Here is a 22,060-nt window from a genome sequence, read left to right as displayed (position 1 = left end):
CAGCAAATCTGTAATGGCAACAAGTAGCAAAAAAACCCAGGAAGGGACTGGTGCCTGAAAATAAAGGAAGGACTTTTGCATTTTTATGTTTTAATAAATAATTGTGTTTATTTCTTAATTCCTTTCTCATTTAGGTACTTCCACGTCATGCCTATCACAGCCAAATATAAAGTTGCAAGGTTTGTGGTTGATTTTGCCTTTTAACACCACAGGGAGACAGAAACTATCATCTCTGCCTTGTGAGTGAGAGTTAAGTGGCTTTTCTAAGGTCACAGAGAAAGTCCTAGACAGGAACTCAGTTCAGGCCTCCTCAATTCTATTTTATAGCCTCCCTTCCCTTCCATGTGGTCTTATCTGAAGAAAAGAAAAACATGAAACTAAAAATGTTTCCAGAACAGCACTATATGCCCCCAAAGTACTAGGCCAAAGCTTGTATCTGAGCAGTATCTGCTTGAATTTTATGCCCAGAGTTTGCTCTGACAGTGGTCAGCCTGTTCTTCTCACTCCCTGTATTATCAAACAATTCCTTTGCCAGGAACTGGCTGTTACATGTTTAGCATGTGGAAATTAAGTAAATGATTCTGATTCACATGCTTTGCTTCACTGTGGCTCACATGCTTCCAGTGCCCAGCATTTGATGGTATAGAATGAGAGGCATGAGCACGGTGTTAATATTTGCAGTGCTACTGTGGAAATTCGTTTCTGCTTCTTGAAAACCACGGCATTTTTGCAGAAGCATAGCGGGAAATTGCTTAAGCAGGCACTGCAAAGGCCATAAAAATATTTACTCAGCAAAGTCAATACCAGACTCCATGGATTTGGCAGAATGAGTTCTCTGAATCCAGGCTGTTGCCGCACGCCATGCATGCCAAAATGGACAGGGAAAAAGCTGCTCTCCAGTGCTATCACCTGCTCTTAAAATATACTCTGCACAAATGCACCAAAATACAACTTTCTATGCAGCATTTGCTCTAATAGTTTTTTCCATGGAGTTTTGGTCCTCTGCCTTCCTAAAACCAAGTAATTCATCTAAACTGTGTGCCATGCTTTCCAACATCATAATAGCTTGACAAGCTCAGTGAAGAGTAAACACACTCATAAAAGTCAGACTTGATATACCTTTAAAATCAAAGTCTTTACTAAGCAGTTACTTCTCTAACTTTAGGCATTAATTTTGCTCTTTTAATTGAAAAACACTAATCAAATATTTTGAAGCTATCATCAAAGGAAGGAGAAAACTTTACTTCTCATACCATTCCAAAGTTATTTTTTAGTTCCAAGAGGAAATACCAGAAATTCCTCTTCGTATTCACACTGTTTATATGCTTAAAATAAAAAGATATCAACTGAGTTTTTAAGAAATCCATTATTTTTCCATTTGAATTTGTCTCTTTCATCATAGCTGTATTTCACTAAGAAGATCCAAGTGATGTAGACTGTTTTTCTTGAGCTTTTTGATCTGTTTACTATGAAAAACTGGTGGTGCAATTATGGGAGCAATAGGAATGGGCTTCACATTCCCCTAGAGATGACTCCTGAAATCACTTTCCAAGTCTGGCCCTAAAGAAGCCCTTTAACTTTCTTACATGACACATTTTTGAATGAATTTACAGTTTAAACAATTTAACCACAATGACTAATTTCTACCATCACAAGTATCTCTGTGAGTTCTTTTTTTTTTTTTATCCTGCAGCTTGGTCTGAGCAGTGGGGCTGAGAGGCTCACCCTCCCTTATCAGTGAGGAGTGGCAGGACCCATCCTCACTGTCCTGCGACCAGGGGCTTAAATGCTGGGATGTCCCCACCACTACCCTACAACAAGTGAGGCCAGAGCTGGAGAAAAGCCACCTCTTCCTGTGAAGGACTAAGCTGAGAGGAAGCCATGAGAAAGGATCAAGCATCCAGGAAGTACCCGGGAATTTTGTTTTGAGGTGCATCCCAACACAGCATATGTGGCATCTCAAGGAGGCTCTTCTCTCGCTCTCAATGTCTTTGAAGTTCGTGGTAATGGCTCAGGTGGCTGACAAAGCAAATAACCAACCCCAGGTTTTTCCACTTACACACAAACCTTGGGACAGAGGTTCTTGAAGGAGTTGGCATGGACAAATAAAAACCCATTCTCTTCTACCTGCAGACACCTCTGTTTCCCTTGGCTCTGCTGTTTTTTCTTGGGTCCTGCCACACATAAAGAGGAGCAGGAGCAGCCCTTGCTTCAGTCCTTTCTCCAGACATTGGAGACAGCTGAGGAGGAAGTGAGGTGCTTGATGCCTAGTGCAGACCTGCTTGTCCTTCTCCCTGCAGCCCCAACTGACTGGTGGCCTTCCCCTTTTCTCCCCTCTTCCACCACCTCTGTGCTTTGGGACGCCTTCCTCTGACTGCCTGGAACATGGTCATCACTCCTGCTGCTACACCGAGGGTAGCTGCTGCCTGTGGATGCTTTCTGGGGGCTCTCCTGGCCAGAGGTGAAGATGGGCACATGGTAGCAAGTCCCTGCTGACTTGGGCAGGGACATTTGTACAGTTTAGATGTGAGCTGTCCCCAGTTCCCCTCTTTGCAGTGGGGCCAGATCAAGGTCATTAACGACAAGACAGCCAAAACAAACACTCTGGGTTGTGAGAGATGGGCTTAGGGGTGTACCAGGATGAGGACATAGGCAAGTGGAGCAGGGCAGGGAGTGGGGACAATTTCTGCTGTGACTACTAGGACGGGGGCCAGGTGGGGCCAGCAATATCTGCCCCAGTCTGCCCCACACTGCTGCTTGCAGCTACGATGGCCCTAGTGATCACCCAGGCCCATGAGAGTCTAGGAAGCAGACTACCAGACAGTGGAAGTGTAAGACCCAGACTAAGCCCCACTACCAACACCCTGGCAATTTCAAGCCCCATTTTCCCCAAAACGCTGTCAAAGGGCATCTGATCTCTAGGTATATATCCCTCCTCGCTGGAGGATGCCGGCACAGCCATGGGCCTCTATGCTGTGTTGTTCCTCATCCCTGCTGCTGGCTCTGTGCTCGTCCCCCTCTCTGTCAGCCCAGCCCATCTCCACACCTGCGTCTCTGCCCTCCAGATGCCCTGGCAGATACTGCCACGTGAGTTTGAGCAGGCAGGAGCTGGACCCACAGGATACCAGCTGACCCCCAGCTCTGCCTCCTTCCCACTCCTCCCCCTGCAGGCTGGAGGCCTTCCCAGCCACTCTGTGAGGGTGGAGGCCCCTTTGGCTGTGGATCCACAGATGTCAGTCTCCCCTCTGGCATCCCTTGCGTGGGCAACCCTGCGGACAGGGCAGGGCAGCGCTCTGGGGCTGTGGGAGGGCGCGGCTGTGCTCACACCTGCAACACGGCCTTCGAGGGGCTCTCAGCAGCCGTTGGGTGCCCTGTCCCTCCAGGCCAGCCGCTGACCTCTCGCCATCACACCGCTCACCCAGAACGCAAGTCTGTCCCTGGGCACCCACGCAGGCCTCGTCCTGCCCCAGCTGGGCCCGGGGCTCTAGCGGCGGGCACTGCCCCTCCGCAGCTGCCTGCGCTGTTTCCCGGCGCTCCTCGGGAATCCGCTCTGCCCCTCCGGCGGGTTCCGGCCGGGCAGTGCCTGTGGGCGCTGGCGCTGCGGGGCCATGTGTGGGGCTGGCGGCGGGGCTGGCTGGCGCTGCGGGGCCGTGTGCGGGGCTGGCCGGCGCTGTGGGGTCGCGTGCGGGGCTGGCCGGCGCTGCGGGGCCGTGTGCGGGGCTGGTAGCAGGACTGGCTGGCGCCGCGGGGCCGTGTGCGGGGCTGGCGGCGAGCACGACTGTGCCACATGGGCTGCTTGCCCCGGCTCTGGGCACGGCCCCGCTCTTCCGGCCGGCCCACAACCCGCCCTGCGCGCTGGATGAGCCCTGCTAAAGGTGGCGGGCTTCGGGCCAGAGCAGGTGGCAGCTGTGGATGCAGGAAACGACCATCACCTGGCCATCTTCGCCCAAACCTGGAACGAGAGCACATCCTTGTTAGCTGAGGAGACTCACCTCCCAGCGCTGCCTGGTCCAGCCGCTCCTGGCTGCCTTGCCTTCTCTGCCTGGTAGCATGGCCTCTGGCCCAGGCAGGTTTTTGTTTTCCTGGGCTGGGCTGTCATGGTGGAGGCTGACTACTGCATCCATCCCTTTCTCAGTGCCTGGGCCACATCCCAGGGTGTGAAGCTTCTCTACTGCAGCACCACCTGGGTCTTCACACAGTTCATCGTCATCACACTCTGGTGGCTGTGGAGGCTGAGAGTTTCTCCATGCTCTGCCTGCTCTGGACTTCCTGCAGCAGCATCCTTCCCCTCTCCTATGGCCTCACACTGCTGCTTGCCAAGAAACCAAAGCAGAATTGAGGCTGTCCTGGGGTAACTTGTGTGGCTGGTGGGGCAGGTCCCTGCATATGTGAGCATGCAGGGTGAGAAGTGGTATTGGCAAAACAATCACATATAACACATCTCTGGAGAACCAGGTTAGCTGTTACTCCTGGGATATCCCCCGGCTTTAATGGATGCTCTGAAGCAGGGAGGCAGGGTCACCAGACCACTGAGCAAGAGGACTTCTAGCAGCACTGCATTGCCTGGTGCTTGTCATGGGGCTTTGGACCTCAGCCTCATCTTGTGTAGGAAACACAACCTCCCCATCAAACTCACCTGTGCCATAAATGCACCAGTCAGCAGCTGTGCCCAGCTCCTGGGAATCTGTTCTCCATGGGGACAGCAGACACTGGCAGAGAGCTGTCTTGCCACCTTTCTTGTGTGCATGGACCACTGGGAACCTGGTCAGAGCGAAAGGCACTACGGCTGCCTGGGGGCAGCAGACACCCTAATGCACTGCTCCAGTTCAAGCACTGACCCTAGGACCCAAAACCTACGACTGTTTAGGCCAGGGAAGCATGAGCTATCATAGGGGAAAGTCTGGAGCTAAGAATTTCTGTTTATAATCAGAGCAATCTCAAATCTAATTTTAAATCCGATTTTAAAATAATATAGCTAAAAAAGCTACAAGACTATTGTTAGCCTCCAGTCTGCTAAGAATCCAGCAGCAAGGTACCAGGACCAAAACCAGAACCAGTCTCAAGTGCCCAGACTCAAGGGAGAGTTTTGATCAGGTTAACATCCCATACCGTGCAGGCTCTGTGCCCATACCTGTAACAGTGTTTGTCACTAAATTGAAACTCAGCATGCAAAAATGATCCAATCTTGTTTTATGTGGGCTGATTGAACGTTTGGCTATTTCTTGAGTCCCACTGAGTGCCCAGCTCAAGCTTTACAAGCCACTTGCCTTGCATATTGTTTCTCTGTTGCCAGCACAGCTTGGATTTGTCAGGGCCAGGCCCTGTCTCCTTCAGTGCTGTCCTTCAGAGCTGCTGCCAACCTCTTCCCTATATCCATGCTTCGAAACTGAGTCATCTCTCCATCTAATCTCAGAAAAACATGCTGAGCTCCTTCAGACAGGTTATCCATCTGCTTCATCACTCTGGTGACCCATGGGAGACCACATGCAGCAAGTCAGAGCCAGACTTCCCAGAGTGATGTGTTCAGGATGATCTGTTGGACAGCAGTTCCCAAGCCAGAATGCTCCTGCCACCCATGCTGGAGGGAAGTGGACCCAAGAGTCAGATGTAAGAAAATTAGTGTATTAAAAAATCCCTGGCAGCCACAGGTGGAGCCATCCCACATTCTTCCAGCAGGCAGAGACATGCATTGCCTCCTCCCTTAGGGGATCAAGGGAAATTCACTGCAAATGGGTGCCCAGCCAAAGAACCATCCCCTCCCATCAACAGCAACTATAGTCAAGCAGATAAAAAAAAAAAAAACCCAGGTGAAAAGCTTGGAAATGATTCACAGAAAGTGTATGAAATGTCAAAAAAACTTGGGAAATTAAAATTCCCCAAAAGAAGTAGGCTGGGTCTGGAGGTGAATCAATGCTGGAGGAGGGCACTCTGAGTTTGGAGGGGGATAACTCAGCTATTGATATCCCATGTCAGCTAAGCAGATGTTGAACTCTCTCCATATGTCCCAAATGTATCCCTTCTCCAAAGACTGCAGAACTGGTGCCAGGAGCAGGGCAGCTCATCTCTGCCTCATGTTGAGGTAGAAGAGTAAAAGAAATGCACAACCTTTGGGAAAACTGCTTTTACTGAGCAGCATGGTCTCTCTACCAAGCTGAGTGGCTGCACTAGGTCTAGATGGAGGGAAAGGGGCTAGAGGGAGCCAGGCCAGTTTCTCCTCTCATTGTGCTGCTCCTGCATCACATCTGTTGGAGGAGTTATGTTTGCAGTGCACCCTGTCCTGTGCATTTCTAATTCAAACACCAGCAGCAGTAAGACCACTCCAGCCCAGTGCCCCCCACCTTTCACACGCCAGCTCATCTCTCGATAGAGGGGTTAAATAAATGTTAGACCAAAGAGACAAGAATTACCAGGCGAACAGAGGGAGCTGAAAGGATGAGGAAAGCACAGCAACCTGGCCCTGACTTTCCCCCCAAAGCCTTGGAGGTGAATTGGGGATTTTCCATTTCATTAGCTTTACAAAGGGTAATTCCCAGCATGCAGCATCATCCTCCTGAACAGACCCATCCCAAGCTCTCTCTCACCCTTTCATATCCAGCATCCTGCATGGCTGCACCACTAGACAGGAAAGCCATGCTGTATTAGTAACTAACAAAGGTAACAGGCAGCCAATATTGAATTGCCCACAGTGAAAAATGCAACTGATACACAGAAACAAGCAGTAATTTTTGCTTTTAAAGTGAGAAGCAGAATGAATGGTAAAACCCATAAAAGATGTGAATAAAAGTCCCTCCTGATTCTCCCTTGCATAGGAACATTATGTGAACTGCCCTTGCTCCCCAAGAGCAGCAGACAACTGTTCATCCCTGCTGCCCACACGGGAGCATGGTGGTGTTCCTGGGCAAAAAGGCTCTGAAGCTTTGGGAGAGGTGGGGATCAGAGGACTGTCCTATAGGTGCAGAAATCAACTCAAGTACATTGAGCTCATTAGAAACATGCACACACGCAGGCAGGAGTTTATTAGTCCACAATTAACATACCAAAAAAAAATCCCCCCAAACATGGGTAAGTTCCCAGTTTTGCCTGCTCACAAACAGTGCTGAGGATACTAAACATGTCTGGTGCACTCTGACTGGAGTGCAGGGCAGGAGCTGAACGTGCACTTGCTGCTGAGATTCAAACTTCTCACATACAAAGGGGCTGTGTACCTTTAGCTGCAAGGCAACCAGGAGCCCTCAGCTGTCTCCGAGACACATCCAAGATCAGAGCAGCTGCAGCAGTTTTAATGTGTGTAAGAGGGAGGCCGGCTCAGCAGATGCCAAGTACTGGCAGCACAGCCAGTCCTCCAGTTCAACGCTCCGCTCCGTGTCCACGGCCCTCTCTGCAAACTTCATCATGAGCAGGGCGCGCTTCATGTCCACCCAGTTCTGGAGCACCTGACGGAGAGCTTCCTCATGGCTGAGGGGTTGTTCCACGAGGTCTTTTCGGGGCCCCCAAAGCAGACACTGCAGCATCCGCTTGGCCTCAGTGATCCGCACACGCTTGATGGGATCTGCTTCCAGGAGCAGGTGGGCCAGCTGCTGGAGGCCCCGGGAGTAGATGGACAGGCTGGGTAGAGCAGGCAGGTCCTCAGGGCTGTACTCCTGCTCCCTGAGGTGCACCTTCTCCTCAAAGGGGTTGGGCTGGTGCAGCAGTTCGTAGATGAGAATACCAGTCTGAAACTCATCAAATTTTTTGTACTGAGAAGCTGACACAATCTCCGGGGCCAGCCGGGCCTGACTCTTCTTCAGTTTGGAGTCTCCAGTTCCAGTCTTCTGTTTAGCTTTCAAAAAATTGCTGATGATGAGACGAGGTAAGTGTTTGTCATCTTTGGCTTTCACATAGCTCACAGAGGGCTTACAGGGAACAAGTAGGAGGTTCTCCAGGCACAGGTCACGATGGATGATACCATACTCTTTGAGATGCTCCAGGCCATTGCAGAGCTGGAGGAGCAAGAAGCAAACACGACGTTCATAGAGCTCAGGCTTGGCCTGGTGCAACATCACTGAGTCCCTCACAAAGTCAGCAGTGGTCTGGCTCGGCACCTCACGGGTAATGACCACCACACAGTCGTGCTCACTGGCAGTGCGGGAGGGATAGAGGCCATCCCCAGGCATGCTTTTCCCCACATCTGAGGCCAGCAACATGCTGGAGGGGACAGAGGCCACAAAATGCCCACAGTCCTGCTGGATGTTGAAATGGACTGGCACTGCAGGGCTGCAGTATGAAGCAGCCACCTTGGACTCCTGGGTTTTACAAATCTGTGAGGAGAGACCAAAGAAAAAGTCTCATCAACCAGGGAAAGAGACAGGGCAGAGATCAGAAGCTGAGAGGTGGGTTCCTAAGCGGTGATTTGCAGATGCTAAGACAACAGGAGAAGCAGAATCCACATCAGTCCTTAAGTACTTTAAACTATCTCCTTTCTTGAGGATCATTCTTGTCCTGCAACACCCCAATCTTAGCAACCAGATGTCTGTATCTCATTTCTGAGCATGCTTCCTTTGCCAAGCAATGCCCAGTCATTGCAGGAAAGGAGGATGGTAGGTCTTCCATGAACAACTTTGGAAGATTTTGTTTCATTGCCAACAGAAGTGACATAGCTTTTACATCACGGATGTCACTGAGATAAACTACAGCAACTCAGGAAACATTCTGCAGAGAGAAAAGCAAAGCCTGTGGCAGAAGTGTGCCATCTCCATCTATGGAGATGGTTAACACTTGCCTGGATGAGGCCCCATGCAACAGGACATGTCTGTGAGCATAGTGCTGTGTGGAATGAGGGGTGGACAGAGACCTCCAGCACTTTCTTCGCACTTAACCCTTCTCTGGTCCTAAGCCCTGGATCCACTTTCACATCCTCCTCAACCATTCTTTTTCCTTGGGTCAGCAGCTCTTCTCAACTCCCTGAACAATGGCTAAGGGAAACCAGCAACAAGCTGTACTCACCAGCACAGGGTAAAAAAACAATGAAGAAAATGGACGCTAAACAACAGGCCTAGAATAAGTGAAAGTGCAGCAAACTAGGGGAAAAAACCTTTTATAATCTGGATTCTCTTAAACCCATGACTTCTATATTCACTTTGTATTTTAGCTTTATGACTGCATTAGAGACTAAACAAACTCAAACCCAGGTTTATTATAGGAGTATCCATTAACTTATGAGACCTTCTGGCATTTCTATTATACGCTTTTTTTTTCCTTTATTTAGCAATGTATTTTTATCTTATTCACAGAAATCAGCAACAGGCTGAAACTCAGCATAAAAGGTTTCAAACCCTGGAGCATGCCACTGCCAGTCACAGCATGCGTGCAAAATTGGACAAGAAATCAATTTTGCCTCCCAGTTAAAATATATGTAAGAATAGAGAGGAGCTGGATAAGTGGGCTGCTTTTGTACTCCTCTAGCAAGGGTTTGAAACTAGGCATTTTTAGGTAATTCACTCAGATGAGACAATACTATGGAGACTCGGCATTTCAAATCCCTATTGTCCTCTCTTTTCTAAACAAAAATACCCTGCTGTGACTGCATGCTTACTTTGTGGAAAGACAAGCTTTGGAGAGCTAGGCAGACTGCAGATTGACACAACGGGACTCAGGATGACGCAGAGGGTCCCCAAATGCAGAGCAGACCATCCAGCCCTCTGGCAAACAAACCTGCTTGTTCCTCCACACAAAAGAAAGATGTTTATGGCATAGGAAAAGGGGAGGAACTCCTGGCAAGAGAGAAGTCTCTGGAAGAATAACTGCAACCAAACAAATACAGTGAGATCTGCCCCATCCAGCCATTCTTTGTGACTTCGGCTGCACCAGAGGCATCCTCCATGCTGCAAGGTCTAAGCAGGAGCCTGGGCCTGGCTTAGTCATGCATCTCTAAGCAGAGAAAGAAGCCAAGGCATAGAGCATATCTTGGCTTAATTCCTCTAAAGAAGTTTCATGTAACCCTGGCTCCCTCAAAATGTTTTATACATTGTCATGTTTGCGTGTGCACGGCTCAGACTCTGGCTCCTGCTCCTCAGTAAGCTCCTTGGCTCAAGTCAGATCCTTTGCCCATTTTGAGCTCTCCAAGTGTAATTTTAACTACAGGTCTGTGATCTCTTTCATGTAAAAAAATCTATACCAGAAGCCAGGAGGCAGCTAGGAATCAGTCAATTGCAATGTTTCACAATTATTCGTTCCCTATTTTGGCTACCCAAAGGATGGTGGCAGACAGGAATATTGCAGGAACTGTATCCTTGCACATGGGTACACACATACACAACATCACTATGCTGGCACAGAATGCACAGCCTTGTTGGAGTTGTCTGGCATTGTTAAGACACTCTGCAGTGTACCAAGGGCATAGAGTAAGCCCACATTACAGGCAGGGACACAAGTGCAGTCCTGTTAAGAGGTTGAAATGTGCAGTTTCTGCCTTGGCAAGAATTCAAGCACTACAGCCATAGAGCTGAGCCACTGAACTCCACCTAAGACAGCAGGCAAAAGCAGAGGTGTGTGTGCTACAGGCACACAAGTTCACCACCATTCTGAGGCTTCAGGAGGAAAGTTGCAATGGGTGCAGGTATAATACACAAGAAAAGCTGTAGCTCACAGTGCTGGACTAGGGGTATTAGTGCAAGATCTCATCTAACTCCACGCTGGTTATTTACCCCTGTTCGGAGGGGTGACTCTACTTTCTTTAGTAAATGAGCAGGCTTTAAAGCTGTCATTTAACTAAAGCATCCCCTTAGGGTTCATAACAGTGGAAACAATTCAGCAGAGATTTTTTTCCTTGCTTAATGCATCTCTGACATCTGCTTTTTTGGGAATTACTACAGGTTTTGAAAACAAGCTGAAGACTAAGCAGCAATGAGATGTCCCTAGTGTTAAGTCAGCATGAAAATTAAAATCTCTGTATTCAAGCACTAATATAGATCAAGAACCAAAATCTGCGGGATGTCTGGGGAACAGGTTGGATAAGCTTACTTATCCAGGTTTCAAAGTGCTGAACTACTGCACCTCAAGTTTCCATTTCAAACATATATTCCATAGAGTTATAGGAAAATATTTCAGATCTGACCTTACACAGCATGTCTGGGTCAGCCTCACATTGTTTAATTGGGATCCTCAATATCTTATTGCCTGTAGTTTCAGGATCATATAAGCACTCACACGGTTTCTGGGTCAGACCTTCCACTTACAAGTCAGGCAGAAGCAAAAAACCTGTCTTTTGAACAGCCTTTCATCAGCTTGTGTCATCAGAGGCAAATGCCTCTGAGATCACAACAAAGTATTTGCACAAAGATGTTTTTAGAGAGAACCTCGTTGTGTTTCAGACCCCTTCAGCAATAAGCATCTGACTGGCATTTTTTACAATGAGAACTACTTCTCCAAATTAACCTTTGCAAGTGGTAGGGGAAAAGTGGCAATTTTGGAAGTGGTTTTGCTTGCCAAACTTCACCTGTGAGAAATACAAGCAGAGAAAACAGGCCATTGTGTGCTGATGGTGCTTCTCAAAGGTATACTGCAAAGTCTGCTTCTCACTCTTTCACTCAAATCCATACACCAGAAAAGGGGAAAAATAAGCTTGAAGGTTCAGTCCCAGCTCAGCTACTATGGTCTCCCATGCAGCCTTGGACCCTGCAGTTCTCTGCCTCATCCTCCCACCTGGAAGATGGAGGTAAGCCTGGATACCTCCCAGGTGTGGACTTACCTTCACAGCATACGTAGTAGAAGGGTCCTTGGAGCAAGTGGCACAGTAATATATTGCATCCCCCGAATCGCAACAGGGCTTGTTGCACGTCAGCTTGAAGAGAGACCAGTTATTCTCGCTGAAGTGCAGCTCATTCTTTTGCTCCCGCATGAAGCAGTCCTCACATTTGGCAACCAGGCGGCGCAAGGACTCAGCGTACAGCGCCCCCAGCTTGGTGTACACCCCCTCCTTGCTGTCGATGTTGCTCAGGAGGTTGTGGAAGCTGGAGGCCGATGACACCTGGCTGGACACACTGAGCTGCGAGGAGGAAAGGGACTGGAGGTTTCTGCTGGGGACACAAGCCCCTGTGCTCTTACCACTGGTTGAGCCCCAGTAGCTGCTTCCTTTGGAGCCTTTTTCCAGGGACTCAGAGGAGGAGAAGGCGCCAGGGCGGCCCCCCAGGCTGGCTGGCTGGATGAAGGGAGGCTCCTCTCGGAGGCAGACATTGCTCTCAGAGTGGCTGACATTCAGCCTGGGGCTGGCAGCACCAGCTGCTTTGACTGAAGATGCCTGTCCCCCAAAAAAGCCATCTGGAGAGGACACTGTTCTGATCACTGTCTTCTTCTGAGGCAGAGGGGGTGGGCAGCTGGGGGCAGAGGATGGACCATCCTCACCGGAGACAGGAAGGAAAGGGACAGGGGGAAACACTTGGCTCTCAGTTGGAGGGGGTGAGTGGTTCGGTTCAGATGAGTGCCCTAGGAGACAGCAACACACAAGAAGATGCCATGAGTAGCCCTTGCAGGCTGGGAGCACAGGTCCTTCTCCATAACCCTGACACCCCCAAGGCTGCTGTTTTCTCAGCCAGGGCAAGTCAGGTTACATCTGAACTCAGCGCACAGTACTCGACTATTCACCACTGCAAAGTTTCACAGGGGGGTTAGGGATTTAATCCAGTTTAATGCAGCAGGTTTGCAAAGCAGGCTGCAACCAGCCATCCAGAGAAATGCGTTTCCCCACCCCCAAAACCACTCCCCTATGAACTGCATATACAGTAGTAAAAAAGGTAGTAGACGGTAAATATTTAAGCTGTGATGTCATCCACAGGGAGGTAAGAATGAAACACTCATACAAGGACACTTTCAAATGCAGCCTGTTTCACCTGGGAGCTGCCACCCAGTGCTTCAGCAGCACAGCATGATAAGGAGGGAGTGACTCACACTACACAGCTCCAGCCCTCTGGCCATACAAGAGCAGCCCAAGAAGTATATTGAACCTTTCTCCTTGCTCCACACTGGGGAAGGGCCACTGACCAAGGTGTGGGATTTTGGCAACTTCCATCCCCGTGAAAGAATCTGGCCTTCTCCCTCTGCCTATCTCCCAGCTTATTGCCAGACCTCTTTGTTCAAAGGGTAGACTGGCCCCACTACATACCACTAAACCCCAAGCAGTTCCACATGCCATCTGTACATGGATTGGGTTGGGATGTTTGGCTCACCTCAGGCTGCTGTAGCAGCAGTTTTCCTACCTGGGCCAGACTGGAGACAGGTAATACAATATGCTATGAAAGAAGTGGGACATTAAAAAAGGGACAAAAAGGTGATTTGACATTGAAATAAAGAGCAGTACTTTCAGTCATGGAGACAGAACAAGTGAGGAGTTTAGGGGAAATTAAAAGAGATACAATCAGTTAAGGGAATTTTTCTATGCCACTTGAATGACAAGTGGGACTATTGATAAAATTGAGGTCTGCTAAAAACTTGCATGCAAGTGTAGACCTTGAAAGGCGCATGGTGGGGTTTAGCTCCAAGCAAGCTTGATAACAAACCATCCTACCTCCTCACAAAGCTGCTGGTAAGGATTCAGCTGTCAGCAGGCACTTCCTCACAGTGGCTTTCTGCCTGCTCTGTAGGAACGCCCTGGGGCAGTTTCATGCCAGCCCAAAGCAGGCACTTGTCTCCCTCACAACCCAAGTGACTCACCAACAATCACACACAACCTCCAAGTGCAGGGGCTCAGATCCCTGAGCTTCCAGCCTGTCCTGGCATGTGAGTTGCAGATGCAAAGCCATACCAGCTGTGCCACAGCAGCAATCCCGGTAAGCCGCTCACCACCTGAGACCACATAAGGTAAGGGCAGGTCCCCTAGTTCTGTGCTTCCATAGTGGATGCTGGCACAATCTGGCCCTGTCCCGCCCCACCAGAGTGTGGTAGCACGATGTCAATTCTCATTTGTCTCCCCCAGTGCCAAGGCTGCCTGTACAGCACTATCAAGGCATCTCCTGTAATGCACCCTATCACAGCAAAATCATTAAGAGATACCTCAGGAATGAGCAGCACTGATTTCAGCTTCTGCAGAAGATGAGCTTCCCATGCAAGGCAGTTTCAGCACTGCATTTCTGACAATATGCTTAGAAACAGCTCTGTAGGAAATGTGTATCAACACACATCTCTTTTGGCCCAGTTATCTGACTGGGTGCTGAGCTATCTGACTCCTGTTGGACCCTTGCCCCAGCTGTTTGCCTACATTGCACACCCAGTTGCTCAGCAAGTGACTGCTCTCCAGATTCAGCTAAGAAGCATATGGCTCAAGAGTTCAGATGCATGCCCCAAACTCCAATGAAGACCCAGACAGCTGCATCACACTGTAACAGGTCCACAGGAAAGATTCCCTCCATTAAAACCCTGTCAACAGCCAGAGGCAGGGATCATTCAGCATGGCACTTCTTGTCCCTTCCGTCCAAGCAGCTTTGACAGAGGATACAGCCAAGAGAAATTCTTCAGCATGCAGCCCAAGAACACCTCAACAGAGGCATCTCTGCCAGGAAATGAAGCTGAATCCTCATTTCATGAAACAAGATTTACTTGAGAGAGTTTTAGGGAACAAACATCAGCACTGGAATCTTTGGCAACCAGTCCACATGCCTAGCCCACAAATGCCAAACTGCTCTTAACATTTTTTTATATGCTGCTGGGCTCTGCCCAAGCAGAGGGTAATGAATTAAACCCTTTTACAACTTTCCTAACAGCATTCTGCACCTTCAGCATGGAGTCCTTCTACATGTCAAGGGCTTAAAAGATACCCTCCACTTCATATTTTAACATTTCACAGCATAGCCCATTAACTTGAGCTCACCTCTCTCAGTGATTGACTGCATAGTTTCATGCTTTCATCAGCAAGAAAAATTGCATTTGAGTATTCATTTAAAAACTCTTCTTTCCCATGATGAGTTTAAACAGTTCTTTCTGTTAGTGGAGACAGAGAAATCCTTTATCTCTATAATTTTTTGACAGCAAACTGCTTCTGTGCCCAGCAAGTAAAGATCCAATATATGTGAGTTTTTCTTACCCCTGTACAATTTCCTGGCATGGTCTTGCTCTCAGATTCCAAGTTAGTGGTGGAAAAATCTAATTTCCAGGGCTCTGGCTCTTAATTTTATTGCTGTACATTGTTGCTCTTGGAAAGACAGAACTTCCACTACACGAAGGTTGCTTTTGCTAAGGAAATAGTTTCTGAGCTGTTGAACACGTTAGTGCATGTCTAAGTTACGCACTGATGAAAAAAGTGACTTCATAGTAAGTATTTTTTAATCTCAGTTAAGCGAGTGCAGGCAGATTTTTTTTCCTTCAAGAAATAACTGGGAACACAATGAGAGGGAGAGATCCTCTAGCACAAGACTCTTTCTGGTACTCCTCAAAGCTGTGAAGGACTTTCTATGGCAGGTCTACTCGTGACCTCGTGAAATGTACGAAGCACAAGCAGGATAAGGACAATTCCTTTCAGATGAAGGTTTTATCTCGACAAGAGGAGAGCTACAGGTGAATGATATTGGCCAAATGAAAGAGGACAAAGTCTGTGTTGTTACTGACTCTGCCTCATTCAGAGGCAGAGGGTAGGAGAAGTGGAAAGATGAAGGGTTGCTGGGGGAACTAGGGGGTCGTACCCTCCTGCTCCCTGCTCTGAGGATGCTGCCCCAGCAGTGGGCCTCAGGTACAAAGCTACCTCTCCCATACCCAGTGGTCACTTACTGCCATCGCTCCCGGTCTGTGTATCAGAGTCGAGGCTGTCGCTGGAACCAGCTGTGAAGGTGACATGGACGCTCCTGAAAGGTGGGCTGAGGCTCTCGGCAGAGCTGTTGCTGACCCTCTCCAACTCAGTGTTATTTGGGTTCATTTTCGGAGTGTGCCTAAAGAGAGTGAAAGAGAACAGTCAGAAGGAAGATGGCAAAAGACACCCTGCATGCACTTGAGCATGGAGACTTGAGAGCAGCCTTAGTTTGGTCTCTGCCTATCCACACACTGCACAGCTTTTTATCATGCCAGAGCAGCTCATTCCTGTGCACTTTTCTTCCCCCAGCACCTGGGGAGTTACACCCCACTGAGCCTGAGCAGAATGTAGGCTTGCAGTCCCCATATCAGCCCCCCATAACAAACTAGCCATGTTTGAGCCAAGAAGGAAAGTCACTGAGCCAAGAGCATTCAGCCCCGGCTTGCATTGCCTTTGCCTTGCACATGTGAGGTCCTGGAACACATCCTATTTTGGCCACTGTCACTGGAAAGTGGGGACCCATCAGTGCTTGCCTTCAGTAAAGTTCTTAAAGGAAGGGAGTAGCATCACTTCTCCCATTTTACAGAATGCAGGTCAAGGATGGGTGTCTGAGCCCAATTCCTTCACAACAGAGGGATAAGTGAGAGTCCATCCCTGGTAGCTGTTGTCTCCAATGCTACAACACAGTAATAACCAACACCTTACAAAAGACGAAGTGCCTGTTCACCTGTTCAGAAAACATGAGTCTGCCAAACTCAAAACTTACCATAAAGCTTTTAATGTAAGAAAAACAGTTTTCCAAGCAGCTTCCACATAAAAAAAAAAAAAAAGCCAACCATAAACTGGGCTTATAACCTGCCTGGTCACAGTTTAAGTGATAAGTTCAGGCAAGCAGGACTTTTTGTTGAGATAAACAATTTCCCCTGAATTTTGTTCATTTTTTCTGCCTTGGAAAACAGCAGAAACTGTTGAAATCAGGCATCACAGCAGAGCATAAACACTCCTAGTTTTGGTACAGTTCAGACTCTGTCAGCCAGCACACAAAGGTTATCCGTACATATTTTTTAAGGAAAACTGCCAATCCACTGATAAAATTCAACACATTGATTAAGAACATAAAAAGGTTAGTGGCAGACTGGTACAGAAGTAAAAGGACTTCCACCAGCTATCTTGCTGGAAGGTATCCGGCATTTCCTAATCAGACGACTGAATGGCTGCTGAGAAAGACAAACAAAAGACATGCACAAAGATTTTCTTGTGGCACCCTGTTCACAAGCATGGGATCCCTCCTCATCCAAAACCCCCAAGCACAGCAGATGCTACAAGAAATTTTTATTTGAGGATTGAGAAATGTTTCGTTCCCAATCGAGACAAAGCACTTACTCTCGTGTCCACACCAGCACATGGAGAGCAGAGTGTATGAGAAGCCCGGAAGAAACTTCTGCCAGACTTCCTCATTTGCCTGAGCAGCCTTGGTCTAAAAATACTTAGGGGCTGATGAAAATAAGGCTCTAAAAACCACTTCAGGTATAACCTCAGCAGAGACACTTGTCATGCAGCAGTGATGAATGTACTATGGCAAGCTTCTTGGGGATGATTTACAAAATTTCTCAATGCACTGCACAAGTCACAGTTTAAAAGAAAAGAGAGAGGGATACTGAGGGGTTTATGTCTGTTACAACTAATGCTGTTGAAAGCAACCAACTGCACCTAAATACTTTTTCTCACTATAAATATATAACTTTATCCTAGAACTTAGATGTTTAACTTTTAGTAATTTGGGTGGAAAAAACACAAGGGTGCACACCCATGAGGGTGCACTGTCTGACCTGGCAAGAAACAAAGAAGAATTTGAATCTATAAGAAAGGAAGATCTTGCAAGAGACCTGGTCACTATTTGCACAAATGACATGTTTTCTAACACAGTCCTCCTCCCCAGCCCCCACAAAAGTTGGTGCATTTCTGTTCCTTTCCCATCACTAAACACAAATTCACAGAGCTACCTTACCATTCCCGCACTCAGAGAGAGATGGGACTTTGCTCAGCGCGGTCCAAGGTCCACGGTGCACAGCCACACCTATTCCTCCGAGCAACCTGGGTGCAACGCGGCGTCTGCCAGAGCCGTGCTGGCTGCTGCCTTTGCTGAGCTCAACGTTGCAGTGAAATCAGATGCACAGAAAGCCCTGTTTCCTCTCCGTACCGCCGTGACTTATGTAAAATGCAGTTCCTGAATAGGCGCACCGAAATAGAAATTGTTTGCTGCTTAAACGACATCCTGCTCTTGTTTCAGATGTTACAGCCAGGCCAGCAAATACCTCCTGGAAATACCTCTGCTTAACATCTCACTCTTTTCCTATGAGCTGCTTGAAGTCCAGGCTGCAGCCTGCACAGATCAAAATGCCACCCACTATACCAAAGAATTACTGAAAACACTTGCTGGGGTCAAACTCTCACATTTCAGTAAAATTCCAACCCAAGAGCTGAACAGTTCATCACTGCGACAGCCTGTGAGATCCTGATTTACAGCTAACCTGAATATCCCCTGCTTTCTAGTGTTCCTTCCACTGCATGTGAGTGCAAGGGGAGAAGTGTCTATTCTCCATCTTGCCCTTTTCACCAAAGATATTGGATATAAAGAGCATCAACCCATCTCAGACCTGACAAAAACGTTGGGATTTCTGCTCTCTGCATCTGCGTCACTGGCTTGCAAACATCTTCAGAAAGATGTAACAGTGGTTAATTTATAGCCATTTCAGAAATGCCTGCGCAGCACCTTAAACATAACCCGCAACTTCAAGAGCAGCACCAGAGCCTTCTTCATGTGCCTGTGCATAAAGAACAGGTCACAAGAGTTAGCCCTCCCAATCTAATAATCTAAAAACAAAGGATTTCACAGATTTCCACCTCTCCAAACTATTGTGGAGGGTTTAAATACACTTCAATTATTCACCATCCCCTCCATGCAACATACTGCTACATTCAGGCAACCCTTCCTGTTCCCTGTTCCCCAGTTTACCCATCACAAACAATTTCATCCAGCTGACTTTCCACATGATTCCCACAGTCCTACCTAACACAAGTCATGGTTGAAAAGACCAGTCTTGTAAAAAAACAAACCAAACAAAAAAACCCTAAACCCCACAATTTGGAGTTTATAATACTGAAAAGGGACCTGGATCATTTTCCATGTCCCACATTGCATCTCTGGCCAGGGCATGCTTTGTCTTTCCAGCAACTCACATTCAAGCAGTAGCCATGTGTTTAATCTCATATTTCTGAACAGATCGGGGTCCCACCTGATATTGCTGCAGGACTCCAGCATCACCAGCTGCATGGAGATGGGCACCAAAGGATACCTCCCCCAGCTGCAGCAGACACACATGCCTTGGGATATTGCCCTGGAAACCCCTGGACTCTGGACATACCTTCAGCTTGGATTTCTTGTCTGAGATTTGACACACAGATCTGGTTGCCTTCCACGAGTGCAAGGGGCAGGAACTTTTGATAGTGGGAGAAGGCCACTCAGGCCCAAGAGCTGCAAGGCTCCTGCTTGCTCCCTTCCAGCAGTCATTCCACACGCAGCCTGTTGGCAGCAGTGGAGGATGCTGCAAGGCATGTCTCTCCCGAAGCAGAGACCTGATCACAGGGAGTGCCCGCTCTGCACTCCCATCACAGAAGACTCCCAGCCTTTCTATGCTGGCAGGAGGGGGTCACTCCTTCTCAGCAGAGACCGCAGGACTTGAACAGATTACAAAGATGCTGAGCTTCATAAATCATGTGACAGAGGAATAGGGAGAAAAAAAAGCAGAGAACACACACAAATCCCCACAAACCAAACTGCAGTCCAGGAGATCTTTGATGATAATGTCAACAAGACACCCCCTCCCAAAATAAAATAATGGAACTAATGCACACAAGAGAAAAGCCAGACTGCAATGGAGTATCAAACATAACATATGGTTGGCCATAATTATTACACAAGAGGAAACACTATTGTACCATATGCTTGTCTAACATGAAACGTGAATAATTATATCTTCCTCCTCCACTGCTGTTTCTTCCAGCATCTTCCCCTGGATGCAGAAGGAAATTAAAACCCAGCATACAGAAGCTTACAACATTTGAAGCTTAGATTCTTCTGCTACCAGCTGGCAAATGTGGAGAAACCAAAACTCAGGTAAGGGAAAGAGAGGATTTTTAAACATGCCTAGCTCTGTTTAGAGGGGTACACCACTCCTCCCTGTAGCAAAGGAGTTTTATGTAGAGTAGGTTAAGTTAAAACAAGGGTTTGGAGCCTGGAGATGCACAGGAAAATTCAGATAGGGTGCAGAATTAAGATGGTACATGGGTGAAAAATTAAATCATTGCATATTCTGATGTGGTAAAGAAGATAAATCTCATTTCAATTTCCAACTCTGCACTTTTTTAAGTGGTAAGACAGGAAACATACAGAAGAGCAAATGAATTTCATTTTAAAAGAAACAAACTCTCCTAAAAGATTGGCTGATAAAACACAACCTTTTAAAAGTGATTCACTGGCAGAAGAAGCATGAGAAATTCCTGATTAGTTTCAGACAAAAAACACCAGGGGAATCCAAAAGGTGTATCCCTTCCCTGTCCTGGAGCATAATTCTCTCTCCTGCTTGAGCCATACCCTCCCTTCTTTGTTTTATTTACTTATTTAATGATTAATTGTGTATTTAAATAGGTGCCATCCAGAGTTTCTTATTTATTATCATTTGTTATTTTAATAACAATAAATCTGGCTTGTCCTAGATCAAACAGTAAGTACCTGCTGTCGTCCATAATCACAGGGAAAAAGACCAAGATTTGGGATTCACAGCAGCTCCAGGATGCCAGTATGCTTTTGTCACTGAGGTCTACACCCTGACACTGAGCTCCAACGAGAAACGGGTGCCTCGGGAATGGTAAGAAAAAAGGAATACTCTGCTTCGGGTACAGCGCTGTTCTGTCACACACTGATTCCTGGCAAGGAGCACACAGCACAATCCCACCAGCCAGCACCACCTCCTCAGTGAGGAACAAACCTGCCTTTCCTCCTGGCAATCCACTTCCCAACACCTGTCTCTCCTCCTGGCCATATAATTCCCAACACTGTAGTTTTTCTGTAACACTCTTGCGTTCTGTTCCCTCTGGCAACAAGCGGTGGCAGCAGCACCTTAACATGCAATCTTGGCACACCTCAAGCTCTTCTGTCCTGGCTGCTTTCAGTGATGACAGGTGTTGGGAAGTGCTGCCCTGCACACCTTTGTTACCTCGAGCAAGTGCATTCAGCAAATTTCAGAAGCTATCTACAGCCACTGCTTTTTGAAGGTGGTGTTAATTATGATGAAAACAGCTTAAGAGGCAACAGCTCAAGATGCAAAGCAGCATCACTGTTTTCTTTCTTTAAGAGGCAAATGAAATAAATTAACCAACAAGGTTTTGCAGGCTGGAAGAAACCACAAAGATCATTTAGCCTGATCCTCTGCATAAGAGAGACATAAATTTCAGCAAAGATTCGTTCCTTGTGCCGAGAAACTGAAGGCCATGCTAGAGTACTTCACACTAAAGAACCTCTAAATCTTCATTGCACATACATGTCCTGGGGATCATAGTTTCCCTGGTGAGCCCCTTCCTCAGCCAACTACCTTGCCGGATTTTGGAAGTGGACCAGCCACTCTTTTCAATCTCTTCTCTCTTGTAATTAAACTCACTTGCCATTCTGTTTCAGGCCAAGCAAACATTAAATATCTATAATCTTTTAAACAAGAGGTTTGTATGAAGAAATAGTTGCAAGAGATCCAGAGTAGCTCTATATAGGACTAAACAGGCACAAATACCTTATTTTCCTTTTTTGTGCTAACTTTTAAAGCCCCCTAAAATTGCTTCTTCCATCATCCCCAGAGGCAGCTAACTCCAGAACCAGTTTCCTCACTGTCTGACAGGAAGCTACCCAGAAAAAACTTTTTTCCCTTTTAATTGTTAGAGCTAAGATGAACCAAACAAAATCTACAGACCCACTTTTTCTCTCTCTGCTTTATAACTAGTTCAAACACACATACAAGTTTTTTTTAAAGTTAGCAATTAAGTTTAAATAGGAAATTCAAACAGGCAGACTTTGTTTTCCAGCATGAAATCAAATACCTTGCTGCAGCTTGAGACCTAGAAGGAAAAAGGATGGTTACATGCCCTTTCCACAGTTGAAACGAACCCTGATTTGCTAAGCCCCCAGCCCAAAGCCTGTGTCACAACCAGGTCTATGCTGGCTTTAACTCCATCCATCGACCAAAGGAGCCTTTGCAGCTGTGC

General features: G+C 47.4%; 2 protein-coding genes across 10 annotated transcripts in view; one reads left to right on the top strand and one right to left on the bottom strand.

Moving 5' to 3' along the window:
- Positions 1 to 2,263: 2,263 nt before the first annotated feature.
- Positions 2,264 to 4,405, top strand: MBOAT4 (membrane bound ghrelin O-acyltransferase MBOAT4). The gene is given in 10 exon segments (XM_071557098.1): positions 2,264 to 2,300; positions 2,303 to 2,375; positions 2,917 to 2,949; positions 2,951 to 3,087; positions 3,171 to 3,361; positions 3,423 to 3,780; positions 3,865 to 3,977; positions 3,979 to 4,024; positions 4,027 to 4,206; positions 4,209 to 4,405. Coding segments are annotated over 10 exon segments (1,365 nt in total).
- A 2,576-nt stretch (positions 4,406 to 6,981) lies between these two features.
- Positions 6,982 to 22,060, bottom strand: part of PRAG1 (PEAK1 related, kinase-activating pseudokinase 1) — a 34,862-nt gene continuing 19,783 nt past the window's right edge. For all 9 annotated transcript variants that reach the window (XM_071556085.1, XM_071556083.1, XM_071556079.1 and 6 more), the window contains 3 exons: positions 15,730 to 15,887; positions 11,726 to 12,459; positions 6,982 to 8,297 (listed from right to left, as the gene is read on the bottom strand). In XM_071556085.1, the coding sequence (XP_071412186.1) occupies positions 7,260 to 8,297; positions 11,726 to 12,459; positions 15,730 to 15,887 (1,930 nt within the window). In that variant the 3' untranslated portion in view covers positions 6,982 to 7,259. The remainder of the gene's footprint in view (positions 8,298 to 11,725; positions 12,460 to 15,729; positions 15,888 to 22,060) is intronic.

This window comes from Pithys albifrons, chromosome 5 (genome assembly GCF_047495875.1).
Source record: "Pithys albifrons albifrons isolate INPA30051 chromosome 5, PitAlb_v1, whole genome shotgun sequence".
Taxonomy (NCBI): Eukaryota; Metazoa; Chordata; class Aves; order Passeriformes; family Thamnophilidae; genus Pithys; species Pithys albifrons.
The sequence above is the reverse complement of the archived record's forward strand: the minus strand, read 5'-3'. Positions and strand labels throughout refer to the sequence as shown.